This window comes from Neovison vison, chromosome 3 (assembly GCF_020171115.1).
Source record: "Neovison vison isolate M4711 chromosome 3, ASM_NN_V1, whole genome shotgun sequence".
NCBI lineage: Eukaryota > Metazoa > Chordata > Mammalia > Carnivora > Mustelidae > Neogale > Neogale vison.
In genome coordinates, this window is record NC_058093.1 from 231,885,878 (window position 1) to 231,905,078 (window position 19,201).

Below are 19,201 nucleotides of genomic sequence, written 5' to 3' on the forward strand. Positions count from 1 at the left end.
AAGATGGATGGGGCAGAGGTGGGGTGATTCCTTGAGGATTTGGTGGACCTGGAGACCCTGCAGACTGGGACCACTGACCCCTTGAACTGGAATGGAAACAATTATTATCTTTATTCTCATTAACCTGTAACTGCTGTGTAGCATTTCCTTCTGCTACGAACACAGGCAACACGCACAGGGCAGTGGGTAAGACGGTGGCATCGGGACAGATCACAAAACATTTACATCACATTTCCTTGTTGGAGCTATCTCAAAAAATACCACTTTTTCTCATCACTACTTTTAAATCGTGATAGTAATGAGACGGGAATCTTCATTCTAACCAACGCCTGCTGGCTGGGTGCATCGGTGGCAGGCCCTGGGAGCTGCGGCTAGGGACTCGGCCAGGCTCTCGAGAGGGCCTGTTGACAACCCCCCCCCCCGTGGGTGAGGGTCCTCCCTTGGGGCCTGGATCATTACAGCTGAGAGGGGATCACTGGCCCCACACTGAATAGGGGCTGCAGCCTGGGCTTGAAGCTTAGCTGGGAAGTAGATCTCTTATCACTCAAGGAGAATCTTTTGGTTTTGATTACCTGTGGCCATTGGAGCCTTTTCTCGGCGCAAGCTGAGATCCACATGGTTCACTCACCCCCCAAGGCAGGGTTTCCAGGAGTCCATATAGTTAAGGGGTTAAAAGCTTTACATTTGGAGGCAGAACAGTCCAGGGTGAAATTCCACCAGCCCCCTTACTAGCTGTGGGCCCTTGGGCCAGGGAAGTGGCTTCACTGGGCCTCAGTTTGCTTATTTGTAAAATGGGTATCACGGTATCCAACCTGGAAGGCAGTTTGAGGATTTAGGATGATGAGGCGCTTATCTCCTTTCTCGGCCCAAGGGAACCAAGTGCTCCGTCCATGCTGGCAGTGCTTCCCATGTTCTGCCCTGCTCCCGGGCCAGACAGAGCCAGCCAGCAGGGTCCCTTCCCTCCCTGCCCTCTTGGCTCAGACTTTCTGCTGCGGCAACAGAGGCGTCCGTCCTCCAAGGCTTCTAAATCAAGCTGAGCAGTGAAGCATGCTTTGCCCATTAGCCGGGACATTTTGACTCAGAGCGGCTTTGAAATAGCAGGGCCGGGCAGTGCCCCCAGAGTCAGGTTTGCTAATGGAGTTTCTGCCTTGGCACTGGGCCTGTCTGGGCTGTTTATTGCAGGAGACTTGGAGGATGAGAACAGGGAGGGAGAAGAAGGACGTGGAGCCTTCTGTTGCTTTCAGGAGTCCTGCAAAGGTCGGTAGAAGGGACAAGGCTCACTGACCTCCAGCTGAGTCTGAGGGAGGAAACTCCTCATGCAGGGGGTCCCAGGTGTGAGCAGGAGAAGGTCTCCTGGTCAAGATCCGGCAGGGTCCTGCAGCAAGAGAGCCATTCTGAGCCTCCATTTCCCCCTTCATCGGATGGAGGAAAGTATCTATCTCGTAGGCAGAAATCAAATGAGATGATGGAAATGATGAAGCAAGAGCTCTGCGCCAGGCACAAGGAACACAGTGACATTCAGCAGCTTCTGATCGTTCCTTCTGGGACTGAGCGAAGAGCGGGGTGAGGGTGTGGTACGGTGTACTACACCTGTCCAGTCTGGCCTGGCTACGCTAACCCCACTGGACACCGTGGGACCACCCGTCCCCCCCTCTTCTCTCTTCTTTATGTCCATCCAGCACCCCTGGATTCCCAGCACCTGCTCAGCACCTGCTAGTTCTCAGCTGCCTATAAGACCAGCCGCATGGGCTCCTCACTCGAGGTGTGTTTGGCTCGATGCTCTGATGCCACGGTCTTGAAAAACTCTCCATGTTTTTTGAACAAGGGGTCTTGTGTTTTCATTCTGCTCTGGTCTCTGCAGGATGGTGGGGGCTGGTCCTGTCGGCCAGGGACAGTGCTAAGGGGACAATTCCTATGAGTCCAGGCTATCTGCAGCTTTCCGCGTATTTATGATCTTACAGAAGCTACGGGCTCATGATGTAAGGATTAGGAACGCGACGGGACACAGTGCAAGGCAGGTTACGTGTCCCATGGGCTTGTTTTCATGCTTCTCATTTCTCAAGATTCCTTCACACTCCAGCCTCTCCTATCCCCACTTATTACCATAGTTTGGGCTCTTGTGGACTCATTGAGATGGTCTTTTCCCAGGTTGTGTGTGCATTTATTTATGATTTTCTTATTGTGGTTAAAACATACATGACCTAAAATGTGTCCCGTCAGCCGCTGTCAGGGGTGCGATTACTCATAATGACATACCCGATACTCAGCAATCATCACCTCTGTTTCTCTCCAGAACTTTTTCATCATCCTGGACATAAACTCTGTCCCCATCAAGCAGGAACCCTCTGCTCTTCCTTCTTTCCAGCTCCTGGTAGCCTCTGATCTCCTTCCTGTCTCTGGAGGTGTCTCTTCTGGATTTCTCGTATACGTGAAATCGTACAATATTTGGCCTTTTGTGTCTGGCTTCTGTGACTTAGCAGAATGTTTTTAAGGTCCCTCCCTCATTCCTTTCATGTCTGACTGCTCTCCCATTGCACGGATGGGCCAGTTTTCTCTTGCATTGGTCTGTGGCTGCACATATGGGCTGTTTCTGCCTTTTGGCTGCCGAGAATCACGCTGCTAGGACTATTGCAGTGCTTGTGGTCCGTTCTTTCGGGTGTATCGCTCAGGGTGGAATTGCGGGGTCAGACAGTGCTTCTGCATATAACTTTTTGGAGAATTTCCAGACAGTTTCCCCAGCAGCCATATGGTGTTACAATTCCATCGGCAACATGTGAGGGTCCCAGCTTCCCCATGCCCGTCCCAGTGCTTCTCTGGCTTTTCAATGATAGGCAGACTCCTGGGGGCCACATGTGGCCCATTAGGATTCTGATTTGCATTTCCCTGATGATGTGGAGCATCTTTCCATGTATTTCCCAGCCTTGTTTATCTTTAACTCCTTTGCCCATTTTGAAATCGGCAATCTTATCTTTTTGTTGTGGAGTCTTTGTCCTTTATATATTCGGGGTATGAAACCCTTATTGGATAGGGTTTGCAAAAGTTTTCTCCCATTCGGTGGGTGGTTTTTTCACTCCCAGGTTGTGTCCTTTGATGCACAGTTTTTAATCTTGACAAAATCCAATTTATTTATTTTTATTTGGGTTGACTATGCTTGGGTGTCACAGTTTAAGAAACCATGGCTAAGTGCAAGACATGCCTGTTTTCTTCCGATGGCTTTATAGTTTTGGCTCCTAGAACTTGGGTCTTGGATCAATTCTGAGTTAATTTTTGTATACGGTATATAGTAAGGGCCCAGGTTCATTCTTGGCACGTGTGCAACCTCTTTTCTCAACACCGTGTGCCAGAGAGACCAATTTCTCCTCTGTAGAAGGGTGACATTGGCGCCCTTATTGAAACCAGTGGGCCATCAATGTAAGGGGTCATTTCTGGGATCTCAGTTCTCTTCTGTTGGTCTGTCTGTTCTATTCTTATGCAGATGCCAAACTGTTCCAATTACTGTAACTTCGTGTCACGTTTTGAAATCAGAAAATGAGAGTCCTCCAACTTTGTTCTTATTTTTCAAGATTGTTCTGGCTATTCTGGGTCCCTTGAAATTCCCCATGAAGTTTAGGATGAGTTTTTCCCATTTCCCATTAAAAAATACCATGAGCGGGGATGTCTGGGTGTCTCAGTCAGTTAAGCGTCTGCCTTCGGCAGGGAGCCTGATTCTCCCTCTCCCTCTGCTAGTGCTCTCTTTAAAAAAATAAAAATTAAAAATACCATTAGGATTTTGATAGAGATGGCTTTAAATCTGCGTTTGGCCTTGGGTACTATTGTCATCTGAACTATATTAAGCATCCTAATCCATGAACACAATTCCATCAATATTTTAGGATCTCCTGCATTAACCTTTTAATAGGGAATTCTTAAAAGTGGGAAAGGTAGCCAAACTCGAAGACTTGAATCCCTCTTTTCCTCTTGGTCACATTCGAGGTCAAGGGGAAAGACCCCTCTCTTTCTTTCTTTCAAGATTTTATTTATTTATTTACTTACTTATGTTCACGGTGTGGGTTGGGGAGAGGAAGAAGCAGAGGGAGAGAGAGAGAACCTCAAGCAGACTCAAAGTCAAGCGCTAAGCCCAATGTGGGGATCCCATGACCCAGAGGTCATGACCCGAGTCAAAATCAACAGTTGGAAACTCAACTGACTGAGCCACCCAGGCACCCTGCAAGACCGATTTATCTTTCTAATATACACCATAGAATGATTTAACAAATTCCTCAGAGGATTAATTCAGTAATCATCTGCCCAGTGTCCCTACGCTTTTTAAAGGGCCGTTGGTTGCCTCTCCCTTCTCTTCTCCTAGTGAGTATGCGGAAATAACAGATTGCTTAAATATACTTTATTGTCTGGATCATGGTTCCCATGAAGAGGGAACCTCCCTCTTCCCCTAACATTTTCCAGGGGCTTTAAGCATACCCCATTGCCTTTTAGGATTTGTAATTTTCTCGATGACCACAAGATGGAAGCAAAGAGCAAAGGCTGCGGGAGTGGAAGGAACGATCCTCGGGAGACAGGAGGGGAGGGAGGGAGGAACGGGGGTGAGAGTGTGAGCCCGATAGACACAGCTCGGTGCGGATGGCACCCCCGGAGTCGCACCCCCGGCAGGCCTGCTATACGGACCGGGAGTGTGAAACTGCCCCGTGTAAGTGGGCTGACACGCTCACTTGCGTGAGATCACGCGGACAGTTTTTAGAAAACAGGTGTTTTTCTTTTACGTTGGGAATGGTGGGAATGAGGAGAAATCAGGGATAGCAAGGTGCTCTCCCTCCTCCCCCCTCTCTGTCCCCTCGCTGGCATTGAGGGCAGAGGAGGAAACCTCCTGCGTGACTTGCAGCATCTAGAGGCGGCCTGCGTTCCTGCACGCGGGGACCCTCTGCATCTCCAAGCCAGCCACAGCCACACACGTCCTCCTGCGTCTCCAACAGCAGAATCTCTCGCCTTTGGGTGAGAAAGGCTCTGGGCTTTTAAGAGTTCATGGGATTCGACTGGGCCCATGTGAATACGCAGATTCCTCTCCCTTTCTCAAGACCATTTACTTATTTCCACCTGCAGAGTTCCTGGTAGCATATCCACAGGGTCCAGGGACCAGGGCATGGACATCCTTGGGGGGGGGCATTATCTCCTGTCTGCCACGCTCCTGGCTTCCCCAGGCCTCCTGTGTGTTTAGTGGCATTTCCTCTTCCGCTGTTGGAGCTCACAGTGGCACCTTGTTCACCGTGACCAAGCCTTGGGGAAGGATCCCTTTTCCTGCCCCCATAACCCTTACCCTAGATACACAATTAAGAGCAACTGAGCCTTCAGTGGGTTAAGCTGCTGCCTTCGGCTCAGGTCATGATCTCGGGGTCCTGGGATCGAGTCCCACATCCGACTCTCTGCTCAGCAGGGAGCCTGCTTCCTCCTCCTTCTCTCTCTGCCTGCCTCTCTGCCTACTTGTAGTCTCTCTCTGTCAAATAAATAAATAAAATCTTTAAAAAAAAAAAAAAAAAGAGCAACTGAGCCTTTCCCCTTCCCCTGGTGATGACTTCCTGCTCCATCAACTGGAGCCTTGTCCCTTAGAACACGAGAGCTTCTCCCTTGCAATTCCCAGCCTGGCCCCCAACGAAGGGAAAGGCAAGAGAAAAGCCTTGGGGGTTGGCGTATATGTGGGGAATTCCATCAGACATGCGCGTGCCCGGCATGTGGGTGCCCAGATGGAACTGACTGGTTCCATCTCTCAGCTGCGCTGGGTTACTGAGTCCTCACATTCTGTTCCCTGTGCTCCCCTCCAGGTCTACGCCCCACTCCGGGCAGCCCCAGGAAAGGCAGACAGTGGATTTTCTGCACCTTTTCCTTGTATGAGATCCATCCCGGGCGCTGATGTCAAGCAACAGAAGCAGAGCGGTTCTGTTTTTCACCTGCTCCGACTTGACCAAACTTGGCTGGAGAAGGGGCCGGAGCCCCTCCAGCAGACAGGCTCCAGAAGATCCTTTGATCGGCAAATTCTCCCCATCGATGATCTCATTTAAGGTCTCCCCCTCAAACCCTTCCCAAACTCCTCCTGGGCTGCTGGCCGCTTGCCACATGTAGCCCTGCTTCTAATCACTGCTTACTTCCTTTGGGGTAAGTGGCCGCCTTGTTGCCAGGGTAACTGAGAGTGGCCAGTGGGCCTGGGACCTTGACCTTTAGCTCTGCCTAACTGGACTCTTGGAGGGTCTTGGCTCCTGTCTCTTTCACAGACAGTTCCTCTCCTGGCTTTTTACTCTGACGTTCTCCCCCTATGAAGTGTGTCTGGCCTCCACATTTATTCTGGGATTTGCTAACTCAATTCCTTTTGTTCTTATGGTCATTTTTTTTTTTTTTTAACCTGGCAAAACATTTAATAGATGGTGCTGTGTGTTCGAACTGCCTCCCACCGGCAGGCACAGCCAAGTCCCTCTCCTCCGGAGGGCTTGGGGAGTGGCGGTCTGCCCACTTCCGTCACAGAGCGCCCCCTGCCGGCATCTCCTCCTTGGTCCCACCCTTCGGTAGTCTCTGCCTCATAGTTCATTTCAGCGAAGGTTGCCGAACGGCGATGTTTCTCATTTTCACCCTTTCAACAAATATTAAGTCGAATCCTTTTGTAAAAAAGATGTTTTTCCTTATTAGTTATAGCTGTCTGTTTATCCTGAAATACCGTTTGTACAGGAAAGGATGGGCTTAGTCATACCCTATTCATTACAGGGACTTGCCCAACTTCTGAGAAAAGGGTTGGTGTTCTCATGCCTTCCAGTGACGGCCAGTGGCGGGTTTCTTGATCACTGCGGACGCGCTTTTATCTTTGCTTTGAATGAACTTAAATGTCTGGCAAATGCTGAGAAGACAGTGGCAGGAAAGGCCCAGGATGGCTCCTTCCTTCCTTTGGGACGTAAGTTCTGAGCTGCTTACTTTCTCTCTTGTTCCAAGTCTTAGCCCACTACACCCGTCCCACTGATCACGGGGCTGTATACAGTTGCTCATTTTTAGTGAAGGGGTGCAGGTGATGCACCTCTATGTACGTCATAAGCCTTGTGAGGCAGTGTCTTATGGCCTTACGGTCTCCTTCTATGTCTCTAGTGTGAGTTGGGGCACCTGGAAGGGTCTGGCATCTCCTTGTAGGCCAAGACGACGTAAAGGCAGAGTGGTCGTTCTTTTTTCAAGGACTCTATCCTTTGCCCTTGTTCTGGACAAGAGCAGTGATGCGTTCCAACCCCAGGCCATTGGCACGACCCCAGCTGGGGGTCCTACAGGTCACTCCAACCCCGACGTTACCTGGAGGCCATGCAGGGCTCACAGTGAAAGGGCGAGGTCCTCCTCAGATGCCAGCTGTGAGTGGGGGGCTCAGACTACTTGGACCCCCCCACCCCCAAACTTGGCTACAAATTCAGGGGTTTCCATGGCCTCCCTTTCAGTTCAACAATCTGCTGGAATGACTCACACAGCTCAGAAAAAGGCCATACTTACCACTACCATTTTGTTATACAGGATGTAAATGAACAGGCTGATGAGGAAAAACACAGGACGGAAGGGCTGGAAGGGTCAAGAGCACTGGAGGCCCTTCCCCCTGGGGTTCGGATTCATCATCTCCACAACACAGGGAAGGAACACACCAACCAGGAAGTGTTCCAAGCCTTGCTGTCCAGAGTCTTTATTGGGGTTTCATTACAAAGGCATGATTAATTAAACCATTAGCCAGGTGCTTGAGTTCAGTCTGCTCTTGGGAGGTTGGGGGGATGGGACTGAAAGCTTCTACCCTCTCATTACATGCCTGGTGGCCAGTCCCTCCTTGGAAACTCTCACCAAAGGCCCTAAACCCCATTCGCGTAAGCTCAGGGACGGCTGGACGAGGTTCCTTGGGGGTGGTAAAGACTCTCCTATCGGGAAATTCCCTGGGTCCTGAGGCTCTGGGCTGGGAGCTGGGGACAAAGACTGGACATGCTCTTCATTCTGTGGTGGTTGGTGTAGTGGCATAATGGGGGGTGGTAAAGCTTAAAGTGGATATTTGAGGTTAAAACACGCAGACATCCAGGTATCTCTGAAGCTAAAGCCAGAGCATAAAGCCTTGAGATCCGGCCAGAAGGCACGCATTTTGGTGGTGGTGGGGGGTAGGCTCAGGAGGAAAAGTCAATAGGCTATTATGCATGTGAGGCAACAGTTATAATCCAAGCTTCTGGAAAGTTTTAAGGGCTAAGAAGACATCGGCTAGCTACTTGCTGGGAGACCTTCGGCTCAGCAGGTGTAGACAGGGCTCGATGCGCAGAGGGAAAGGGGCAGGAGGTGGGCAATGACGGAGGGGGGTGAGAGCAAGATCATGAAATTATAGGATCCCAGGGTAAAGGGCTTCCCTCTGGGACTACAGAGACACGATGGAGCCAGTGAAGCTGGGTGAGCATGGGTGTGTCTGGGAAGGCGGGTCCTGTGCAGAGCGAGGGTCCAGCAGGGTGGTGCTGGGAAGGACTGGGCGGTCTTGGTTTCGAGAGGAGTCAGCGAAGCGAGAGGAGGAATGGAGGAGAGTGGATCTTTAAGAAGCAGCTGCCGGACGACCTCCAGAAGTCTCTTCTAGCATTACCATTCCAGGGTTCTAGGACTTCTGAAGGCGAACATCTCATTGACCAGAGGCTGAATCCCCATGCCACAGCTGCCTGGTGTCTGCACTATCTGGAGAGAAAGAAATGTATGGGCCGGAAGAAGACGCATCCCACGCACTGAACACCACTGGTTCAAAGACTCAGAGGAAACGAAGCAGGGAGCGTATCTGAGAAGGTTAGTATGACCGGGAACAACTTTTGGGGATGGGTTCTAGTGCAGATCTGGATAACCAAAGCGGACCCTAGGGTCGAGCGGGGTCTTCTCAAGCTGGGTCCTCACCCAGGGGCCGTTTGGCTCCCTAAAGGATCAAAGACCATGTCTCGAGACATTTTTAATAGTCACGACCGGGTAGCGTCTAGAGGGTAGAGATTTGGGCTGCTGCTCCACACCCTACCATGTACGGGAGCCCCCCCCACCACCACCCCCAGAAAACAAAAAATTATCCAGTTTTAATGTCAGCAGCCGCTGAGGCTGAGAAAACCTGCTTGGAAAAACGTTGAGAAAAAACCTGGTAGGACAACCACTCTACCCCGTGGCAGGTGTCCCGGGAGGAGGCGGAGCTTTGAACGGGTGTGACCGACACTCTTAGGAAAAGGAGCCAACCTCCATCCACAGTGAAGACCCCTGCCCCATATACCGCGTCCTTTTGGAGTCACTTTCAAGTTACGAGGAACCTCATGACCATCCCAGGCAATGAAACCTAAGAGAATTTGCTGGATGACGCTTCTAGGAAGACAACTTGGGTACGTATCTTCCCCCCTCGCTGTTCTTCTTGCGGGGACCTGACCTGCCGCCTGGAGATGCAGTACGATTGGGACGAAAATCAGCGGCTCAGGAAGGTGCGGCCAGAAAAAGCTGGTGATGCTCCCCGGGGACATTTGGCGGTGTCTGCCTCTATTTCTGGTGGCCACGATGGCGGGTGCCGCTCTTGGCCTCCAGGGGATAGAGAACAGGGATGCCCTTAGCATCCGATAACCCCCTGCACAAAGAACTAGCCGACCCCCCCACACCAACCGGTGGAGAAAACCCGCTTAGAGAGCTGTTGCGTGAGTCCTGGGTCACCTGCCTCAGGACTCTTGAACAAGGAGAAAAAACAAACAAACAAACAAAAATGCCTATTTTGTTTTGTTCTCAGTTCCTGCGTTGGGCTATCTGTTATTTGGGGTGGAACAAATTCCACGTTGCTACAGAGGGAAAAAGCTCTTGGAAGTAAGCGTGTCCCGGGGGCATCTCCAGACGGCACTTCCTTTAGATTATCCTTACTGGCACTTTCCACGATTGCACAGGATATCCAGTCCCATCTGTGAAGCAGAAAGAGGACAACCACTCGGTAGCTTCTTTGGCTAGGAGATGCCAGCACCATCGGTCGCCTCCGCCCACGTCGCCGGTGGGGTCCGCTGGGTCCAAGATCACGGGCCTAAAGGAGAGTCCGAAACACGACATGCTTTTTAAAACCAGCGACCTCAGAATCGGGAGCCCATTCCACTTCTGGCACCAAAACAACGTGTCCTACGTTTTAGGTGCCGGTAATTCAAATGTAATGATACAGAACAAAGTGATTTTTGAGAATCCCGCGACATTCGCCAATAGTATTTTGAAAGCTGTTCCTTACTGTACACAGGACGGCATACTAGAAACATCTCCCTCCTGTTAGATTGATTGAAATATGCTGCGTAATTTGATCAACCGTAATGTCATGTCGGCCATGGCCGTGGTAGGCAGCCCATGGTATCTTGTTCTCTCTTTCTCCTCTATTCTTTCTCAGAGCTTTTTCCCTTTCCTCCTGTTCCTTTTCTTTTGCCTCTCTTGTTTTTGGGCTCTGCCGGCAGCACTGAATGGGCACGCTAACATTCCCTGCTATTCTTGAAGGACAGTGGTTTTGCGGGATGCAGGTCTGAAAGGGGAGATGAGAGCTGATCCAATAAATCGAAGAAAATCGAATTCTCCTGTAGGATGAATCAGCCACGAGGGAAGGATAGCGTTATTTCTCAGGGACACGCTTCCCACTTCCACAGCTCTAAGACCTGCTAACGAATTCACGCTTTTCCTTCCAACCTAGGAAGATGGAAGCAGCCTAGAGACCCGTACCTTGGTCCTTCCTTCTCTAATACTCCTGGATAACATTCTCTCCTGCCCTCCCCCACCAGGACTTGCTCCCCAGAGACTATGGGAACTTCTGTTGGTTGGCATCTTTCCACTCCCCACCCACCGCCGTCCTGTTTCTTGGGGGGAGCACTGAATCCCGAGCCCAGGGAGGAGAATCCGGGTGGCTGTCATGGCGTTGGAGGGAATCTGGTTAAGGAAAGGGGGTGGCAGGGTGAAGAGCACCTGGTCCTCTGGATCTGGGTCAGTAGGAAGTTCCTCACAGTCTCATCCTCAAAGTTGTAATTGACTGTCCAGAAGACACAGAGCTGCCGATATTTTGTGATCAACTCCAGGACCGTCCGGAAACCTTCCGCGGTGTCGAAATTCTCTGCCCCACTCCCCTGCTCCCAGGAGTAGATGGTGAGCAGCTCCAAGGCATACTTCGGGGGCAGAGACCCTTTATGCTTCAGTTTCCTTTCACACTGAGGGAAGAGGGGAAGGTCAGGCAGTACTGGTGAAGCGGGGAGGAGCAGTGAGCTCAGAGCACGGAAGACACCTCCCATTAATGGTCCCCGGGGCCACAGCGGGGCAACCGAGGCACGAGATGCAGGGCTGATGGGACGGGGCTGCTGGAGATCTGAGCGGGGCCTCCCTTAGCGGCTTGTAGATTTCTGGTTTGGGCTTCGGCCATATAGGACTCCCTAGAGTTCTACAACAGCGACCACTTTCAGAACACCCACGGCGGGCTGACAGAGGGGCCAGACATTTTACATGTCATTCCTAATCCTCCCACACCCCCACCAAACAGGCATAGGTCAACGTTTCTGATGAAGACGTAAGGCGCTCAAGGTCACACAGTAGCCCCGAGCCCTCTGAGCACCCTGGGGCTGGGGATACAGCCGCTTCTCTGAGTTTCTGGGTTGGAAACCACAAAGCTCAGGTTGCTGTACACAGGAAGCAGCTGCTGCTGGGCTGGGTGTCTGCTGCCACGGAGATACTCAGAGGCTCCCCTGTGTGCGAGACAGTGACGGAAATGTAGGGAGGCTAACTTTTATAGAAAAGGCACCCCCTGGTCCTGCCTATAGCTTGCAACCTGTCTTCCAAGGCTAGCATCTGTGTGTGCTCCGCTGGACGCTGAGTGGGGGCTAAGCCGTGCTGGTGACCTGTGGGCATGGAAAGTCCTGGTTTCATCTGCCCTGGGGAGCAGAATAACTTGGATTCCTGCCCAATTCTCTGGGGGTCAGAGCAGAGGCAAAATGAGACAGATGCGGCTGCTTTGATGGGAGAGGGTGCTCTACAGCTCACCCAGCTTCATGGGTTTGGTGATGGGGACACCACAGAGACAAGCAGGATTAGTGGATAAGGTCCCCAGAGTGGCTCAGCCCCCAGCATGGGAGAGAGCGTGGGCCCACAGAACACTTGATGGGAACCGGTCGCATGGACGCTTCCAGACAGCTGCAGTGAGAATGGCCATACCTGTCTGTACCAGTGTTTCACCAGACGAATTAGATCCTTCAGTTTAGTGGGCCGAGAGACAACAAATTTGCGCTGCAGCTCCGTGAAACAGGTGGAAAATTCTCCGTCCATGGTGTCTGACGATTTATACAGATCGATGAGATCAACGTAGACCTTGGGGCTGGGTGGGAAGTCAGAATTCAGTTGACCTAGCAAGGGGGAGATATTTCGTTTATGCTTTGCTGGGCATAAAAGTAACCATTTCCAAATATTTTTGACCAATGTGATTTAATTCAATGACTCTGAATTCTGTTTGCATATTTGAACGATTAATGCCTAAGATACTGGGAGTAATGGGATAGTTGAAAAAATTATATGGTCTGTAGGAGGACAGGTGCTATTATCAAAGTATTATCTAGATGTATACTGTCTGATACAGTAGCCACCAAACAATGTGGCTATTTGGATTCAAACTAACTAGAGGGAAATAAAATTAAAAACTTGGCTCCTCAGTCCCATTAGCCACATTTCAAGCTGTCAGTAGATGTAGAACATGGTTATCATCACAGAAAGACATTTTAAACAGCACTGATTGGGAGTTTGCTAACTATGCATGGTAGGCGAATCTGGCCCACTTCTTGTTTTTGTAAATAAAGTTTTATTGGAACACTGCTATCCTTCTTTGTTCATGTGTTGTCTACGGCTGCTTTCAGGGTACAGTGGCAGAATTGAGTAGTTGTGACGGAAACTGTGTGGTCGTCAAGGCTGAAAATACTTGCTACCTTGCCTTAAAAAAAAATAGCTGACCCCCAATTTATGCTATTATTTCCTCTCTAGAGACACTAAGAACTATTCAGAGGGAAGGTATCAGAGTCTTTTTGATTCTGATTTCAAAAATTGCTGAAATGGTCTTGGTTTATTTTAATACAACATTACATATCTGTTGTTCATGAACCGAATTTCCAAAGCAGACTGAAGGCACCCAGATTTCCGGTCTTTGCCTCACATTCTTCCCAGTCTGTTCCTTCATTTCCTTCACTAATACTTGTGGCATTTTATTTGTAAATGTGTACAGAACGCCTGTGGCCCCATTCTTTGATGGATATTGCAAGGGATACTACAGGAGTAGAAAATATATAAGGAACATGGTCCTGGCCATGCTTGGGATGAGTAACTGCGAAAGGAGAATGAACAGGTCCTTAGGTGTAAGGGGCTGCTGCCATTCCTCCTGCCGCCTCTTGGGGGCATTAGACCTACGAGCCAATGCTAGGTCACATGGCTTTCCCTCCACCCTCCTTGCCCCATCACCCCAGAACCCTGCTTCCTCCTCCAGCAGCAAAGGTCTGGGGGAGGGGGTCTCACCTAGGGCATTAAATGCAGGCAGGACATCAAAGTTCACGCTTTCGTTGAGCACTTTGGATTTCAGAGAGAAACTCAGCACCCTGGGAGCCTTCCATTTTGAAATCTCAAACTTCACTTCGAATTCTTTCTCCCGCTGACAGGCTACTAGCTGTGTGTGGATTTCCTTGATGATACAGCATCTCTCGTTTTTTTGGGAGGTGTAGCTTTTAAGCGAGTCTGTGAACACAATGAGGTCGGCATCGGAGCCGGTCTTCAGAGCTGTGCCTTTGCCTGTCGACCCTCCCTAGTGAAGAAAGGCAAGCTGAGATCCAACATTTTCTAGATCCCGAGCCCCTCACCCCCCACGGGCTGGCAGCAGCAGGCTCATTAATGAGGTTGCCAAGGTTAGGGTCCAGTTAGGGCTGAGTCCAAAGCAGAGCATTCAATTTTTCAAACGAATAGTTTGGTTCCAAAGGTTTTCTCATGCTTATTAACCCATGAACAACGGAGGGGCTATTACCCATCGCCCACTTCTTGTGTCAACTTCCTCAAGAGTTCTCCCAAAGAGCATTTAGCTTTATGGGAATTCCTGTGACCTGAGAGAAATCAAGCTGGATGCAATCATTGCGTTGAAAGTTCCCTGATTCATCTGTTTCCTCTTGCAAGCTGCGGATCATGGGGTGAATGCTGATGATTCAGGTACAGCGTTTGGCAAACTTTCCGTAAGGGGTCGGGTACTAAATGGGGGCTCTGTATGTCCCTGCCTCACAGGGTTCTCTACTTCCTCCTCCCGCATCCTCTCTCTTCCTCCCTTCCTCCTCCTCTTCCTCCTTCCCTTTCTGCTCTAAAGAGTCTGTTAGGCAGAGCTTAGCTGACAGGCTGCTTCAAGGGCAAGCGGGGGGAGAAGCCAGCTTCCCCACAGAGAATTGTTCCATGCATGATGCTGGGGGCTTTGCTCTGGGCACTGACATTCCCACCTGCTGCCCTGGTTGCCCCCAAAAAGCTCACTCAATTTTTACAGAGAACACCTTGGTTTTACCCATGAGTGGTAAATGCCTGGCAGTGGGTTAGGGGCGAGGGGAGGGTATAAACAGGTGCGCAAACCTGCTTCGTTCATGCAGCTGCTCTGTGAGTGTTGACCTTAGCAGCCCATCTATGCCCCCTCCTCATATTCAGGGTCTGAATGTCACCTAGCAGACAACTCTTTCCAACTTCAGGAAGACAGAAAGCAACATCCTGTGCACTGGTGGTTCTCTTCCTATTTTCTTCTGTGATATGCCGCTATACATTTTCTTATTTTTTACTATCGGGTTAATGGGAATCTCGAGAGGGGAGGAAACAAGCTTTGACAATTCTAGTACTGACTGTGAACTCAGCCTGTGACCATGAACTCAGTCCAATGAACCTCAGGAAGAGATTTAACTCAACACTCATGGGGTATTGGTACCAGTCCCAGGGTCTGTCTCAGGACAGCGGGCTCCCAGGTCTGTTTGGCACTGTATGGGCACCTCCCTGCTCCCTCCTTGGGACTGGCACCTGGTGATCTGGTCGCTGACCAACAGATGGAGGGAAGCAGGTTAGCCCGTGGCCTTGAGTCTTGGACAATAATGAACCTTAGCTCAGTTGATGGGGCTTAGCGGGCTGTGGTCATTAAAGCAAGAAAGAGGTCACGTTTTGGCTCAGTACACACCGAGCTTAGAAGATGCTGTGGTTTGAATGGTAGCCCCAATGGTTCCCAATGGGAATGTGAGAACATGACCTGACTTGGAAAAAGGGTCTTTGTCGATGTCATTCAATGAGGGGTCTGCGGACCCTAAATCCAACGGCAGGTGTCCGTAGGAGACAAGAGAAAGAAGAGGAGACCCTCAGAGGAGAGGTGATGGGGAGACGGAGGCAGAGTTGGGGGAGGTGCAGGTCCCAGGCCAAGGCCATGAAGGGTCGCGGCAGCCCCCCAGAAGCTCATACAGAGCCAAAAGTATATCGTTAGTGATGGAAGCAGGGCGTGGGCAACCCCACTGAGATCTGCAGTCCTGGGTGCCCATCTCTCCCGCTTCCCCCGTCCTCCCTTGCCCTCCGTCCATGGGTGGGCTCTGCAGAGCTCCAGGAACCACGTGGGAGAAAGGCCAATGCTCACCTCCACAGTCTTCTGGACCTTCGTCCTTGAATGGCTAAAACAATTTTTTTGAAGGAAGTCACGGATGAATTTAACAGCTACGGTGATCTGGTCTAGGAACTGTTTGTTGGGCTGGAGAAAGTCCTTGATAAACTTGTCTAGATGATGGCCCGGGGTGGCAAACAGCGGCACCGGCTGCGAAGGTGGACAGAGGCTCAGTGCTTTCATTGACACACCACGAGAATATTCTAGAGAGTTCATGGCAGTGCCCAAGGCCCTCCCCGCCACCCCCAGCCCAAAACAAAAACTGTGAGTTGTTCCTTCCTACCCCCAAGAAAAGATCTGACCCTTCCCGGGACTCGAAGCTATGCTGGGTGTGACAATGCCTTCTGTGGCTGGACCCCCCCCCTTAACCTTTGTGCCCCCTTTCTCTTCCACTGACTGCAGGGACTGCGGATTTCTGGAGAAATGCTCACACGTGAGCCTTCTCAGACCTCATCGGCTTCTGCTGCACACACGTGCCCTTGGGGATTGGTTTTCCAGGACTGCCCTAGCAACATACCCCTGGGGAGCTTCCGGCGACAGAAATGTATGTTCTCTCGTGTTCCAGAGACTAAAGTCTGAGCTCAGAGTGTCAGCAGAGCCGGGCAGCCTCTGAAGGCTGTAGGCAAGGAGCCTTCCTTGCCCCTTCCCTGCCCCTCCGGAGGCTCCAGCAACAACTTGCCTTCCCTGGCTTGTAGACACACCACTGCAGCCACTGGCGTGTCTGGGTCTCCCTGTGCCTTCTTAGAAGGACACCAGTCACTGGAGTCAGAGCCCCTGCCTATCTAGGATGACCTCATCTCTCTAATGATGCCTGCAAAGACCCCACGTCTAAGGAAGCTCCCATTCCGAGGGTCCAGGTGGACATGAGTTCGGGGGGACACTATTCAACCCTCGGTACTGTTCTCAGTGTGCTGAGCAGAGAGCCAGCCTGGACCAGAGGGCCAGTGGGTTCAGTCTGAAGGGACACTTCTCTGCTCCAAAAGGGGTCATGGAGGGTGGGACATGCCCCTTTCTTGCGCTTGGGGTCACTTCTGGAAAGAAAGCATATTCTGCTCTCTAAGTGGGGTCTGGCCTGCGCAGGAGTGCGGTTCTTTCCTCTTTGGTAGAAAAGCTCAGACTGTGGGGTTTGCTCCATGTCACGGGTTCTGACACCCCATGGGAGGCCCCACCTGTTCAGTCTACCCTAGAGGCCCCCGTCCGCGGAGGTGGAAGGGGGTGACATCCCCCCTCCCCACATGTGCCAATCTAAATCCCCAGAAACTATGCATCGGTTTCCTTATATGGAATGTGGAACTTTCTAGATGTGGTTAAGCTAAGGCTCCGGAGATGGGGGAATGATCCTGGATTATCTGGGTGCATCCAGGGTCATCCCAGGGTCCTTTCAAGAGGGAGGCAGGGGCATCAGCATTTTATAGAGAGATGGAAGGCTAGAAGCTTTAAATTAAATTAAATTTGTGATATTTCTCAGCCTTGGAATTTGTGGTTTTCTTTCCTCTTCCTTCCTTTTCTTTCTCTCTTTCCCCTTCCTTCCTTCCTCCCTCCCTTCCTTCCCTCCTTCCAACAGGGAAAGGAACACTGCTCTGTACAGACACCGTCCCTTTGCTGGTGAGCCCAGAGAAGACGGGTCCGCTCTCCCTGGGGACACGGGTCGGCTGGTTAGCTTTAAAGTTGAAGGTCAACCTTGGTTGCCTCCTGATGTTGGCAATGGACTTCACCATTGGTTGAAGGCAAATTCATTACCAGTACTGCCCTTCCCACCTGGCTGAGTATCATGGGGGCGTGGGGGGCGTGTGTGTGTGTGTGTGTGTGTGCATGTACGTGTGTGCCCTCCAGTGCCCAGACACCCTGATGCAGCAGCTTGTGGGCCCAAGCGGCCTCCAGCAGCTCTCCTGAGAGAGGCGGCCTCCTAGTTCTGGAAACAGGTTGATTGGATAGAAAACAGAGCAAAAGCAGGGATCAAAAGACATCTTAGGGGCAGCACACGAGAACTAAAAGCAGTGTGGGCTGGGGAAAAACTGGCTACCAGGAACATTCTTCAGATAGCTGTGAAGATCTGGAAACGGCTGGACGGTCATAATGTATTAGTCTTAATCTCTGGAATTCGATCATTGAGTGTGGTTCGCTAAAAGAATGTCCCTCTTGGGCAGCCAACTCCAGCGGCCCAGTGGAAACAACATACACAACACTGACAGTGATGAGTGTGCGTACACACATGCAGACCGGAACGCAGCTGGAGAGGTCAAGGGTTAAACGTGTGCGTGTCCAGGTCGACGCAGTGGTTCACGGAACCATTTTTACAACTTTTCTGTATGTTTAAAAGTGGTCAGAATAGAGTTGGGGTGGGGTGGATATTTTTAAAAGGCTGTTTGAGGAAGCCAGGAAAATCGAGGTCAAGGAGCAAAGCCCAGAGTCCAGGGAAAGTCAGGACAAGGAGTGGGCGGACCACGTTCCTTCTGGATCCCGGCAGGGAGCTCCCCGCCCACAGGGTCCTCCCCGTCCAGGGCGCTGGGCACTTGGGAAGCTCACTTATATCCCATCTTTGCTCAGTTGACCCTCAACTTTCTGTGCCAAATGGAATGCAGATTCACCACCACGGTTCTTCGGGTGTAAATGAGTTGCGTGTCTGTGCAGTGTGGAATTTGGTTGCCCTATGTGGTCTCAAATGACACCTTTGTCCCCCTGCCACCCTATGACCCCCAGAAAAATGGAAAGGATTCAGTGGCCTAAACTGAATGATGACATTCTTGTCGAATAGTCCTTAAGCTCTGAATTCCGTGGTGGTGGACGGACTTCTCTTTGGGGGATGGGAGGGGAAGCTGGCCCCTAGATCTGCGCCTGAGTCTGGGGAGAGGGTGGCTGCCAGGCACTCGCCTGGAGCTCTGCTCCGTGGGATCCATCCCCAACCTCTCCACCTGCTCTCTCTCCTGCGGCGATTCATTGAAATCTTTAATCTGCAGGTGCCCTTCTCTCTTTGCTCTGTTTTAAGAGGAGGGGGACACGGAGACCGAGACGCAAAGAGAAGAGAGATTGTGAAGACACACCGCAAAAGGCCATGTGACAACAGAGGCAGAGACGGGAGGGACACAGCCACATGCCGAGAGCACCAGCAACCACCAGAAAAAGCAGGAATTCTCCCCCAGGAGCCTTCACAGAGCCCAGCCCACACTTGGACCTTGGATTTCTAGCCTCCAGGTCTGCGAGAGAGTACATTTCTGTTGCTGTAAGCCACCGGCGTATGACGATTTGTCACCCCAGCTATAGGAAATCCGCACATGGTGCTTTTGGCTGAGACCGGGGTCTGGGCATCAGGACACCCTCCTTGCAGCATGACCTGAGCTGTATTTGCAAAGCTCTCTCACCAGAACATTCCATGATGGTCCAGGTGACTGACGGGGGCTGAGAGAAGACAACCAGTTCCAAGCTTCTTGCTTTAACAGCTGCCAACACACCTTCTCTTTGCTCACGTTATTGGTTGGGTCGGCTGGATCCAAGATTACCGGCCTATGAATTCCGTCAGATTAAAAAAAAAAAATCAAT

The 19,201-nt window shown here is 51.1% G+C and overlaps 1 protein-coding gene and 1 long non-coding RNA gene across 3 annotated transcripts in view; one reads left to right on the forward strand and one right to left on the reverse strand.

The window, feature by feature from the left end:
* Positions 1-7,659: 7,659 nt before the first annotated feature.
* The window catches only part of OAS2 (2'-5'-oligoadenylate synthetase 2), a 41,834-nt gene continuing 30,292 nt past the window's right edge, over positions 7,660-19,201 (reverse strand). The window contains 8 exon segments of the mRNA XM_044244421.1: positions 7,660-8,609; positions 8,611-8,694; positions 9,889-10,042; positions 10,954-11,192; positions 12,187-12,374; positions 13,528-13,810; positions 15,641-15,814; positions 19,024-19,165. Coding sequence (XP_044100356.1) covers positions 8,520-8,609; positions 8,611-8,694; positions 9,889-10,042; positions 10,954-11,192; positions 12,187-12,374; positions 13,528-13,810; positions 15,641-15,814; positions 19,024-19,165 — 1,354 coding nt within the window. The 3' untranslated portion in view covers positions 7,660-8,519.
* Positions 16,091-18,979, forward strand: LOC122903409. Of its 2 annotated transcripts, none has more exons than XR_006383968.1 (3): positions 16,091-16,208; positions 17,229-17,269; positions 18,651-18,979. It is a non-coding gene; the product is annotated as an uncharacterized LOC122903409 (long non-coding RNA). The 2 variants fall into 2 exon arrangements; XR_006383969.1 differs by having other exon boundaries at positions 16,186-16,208; positions 18,622-18,657.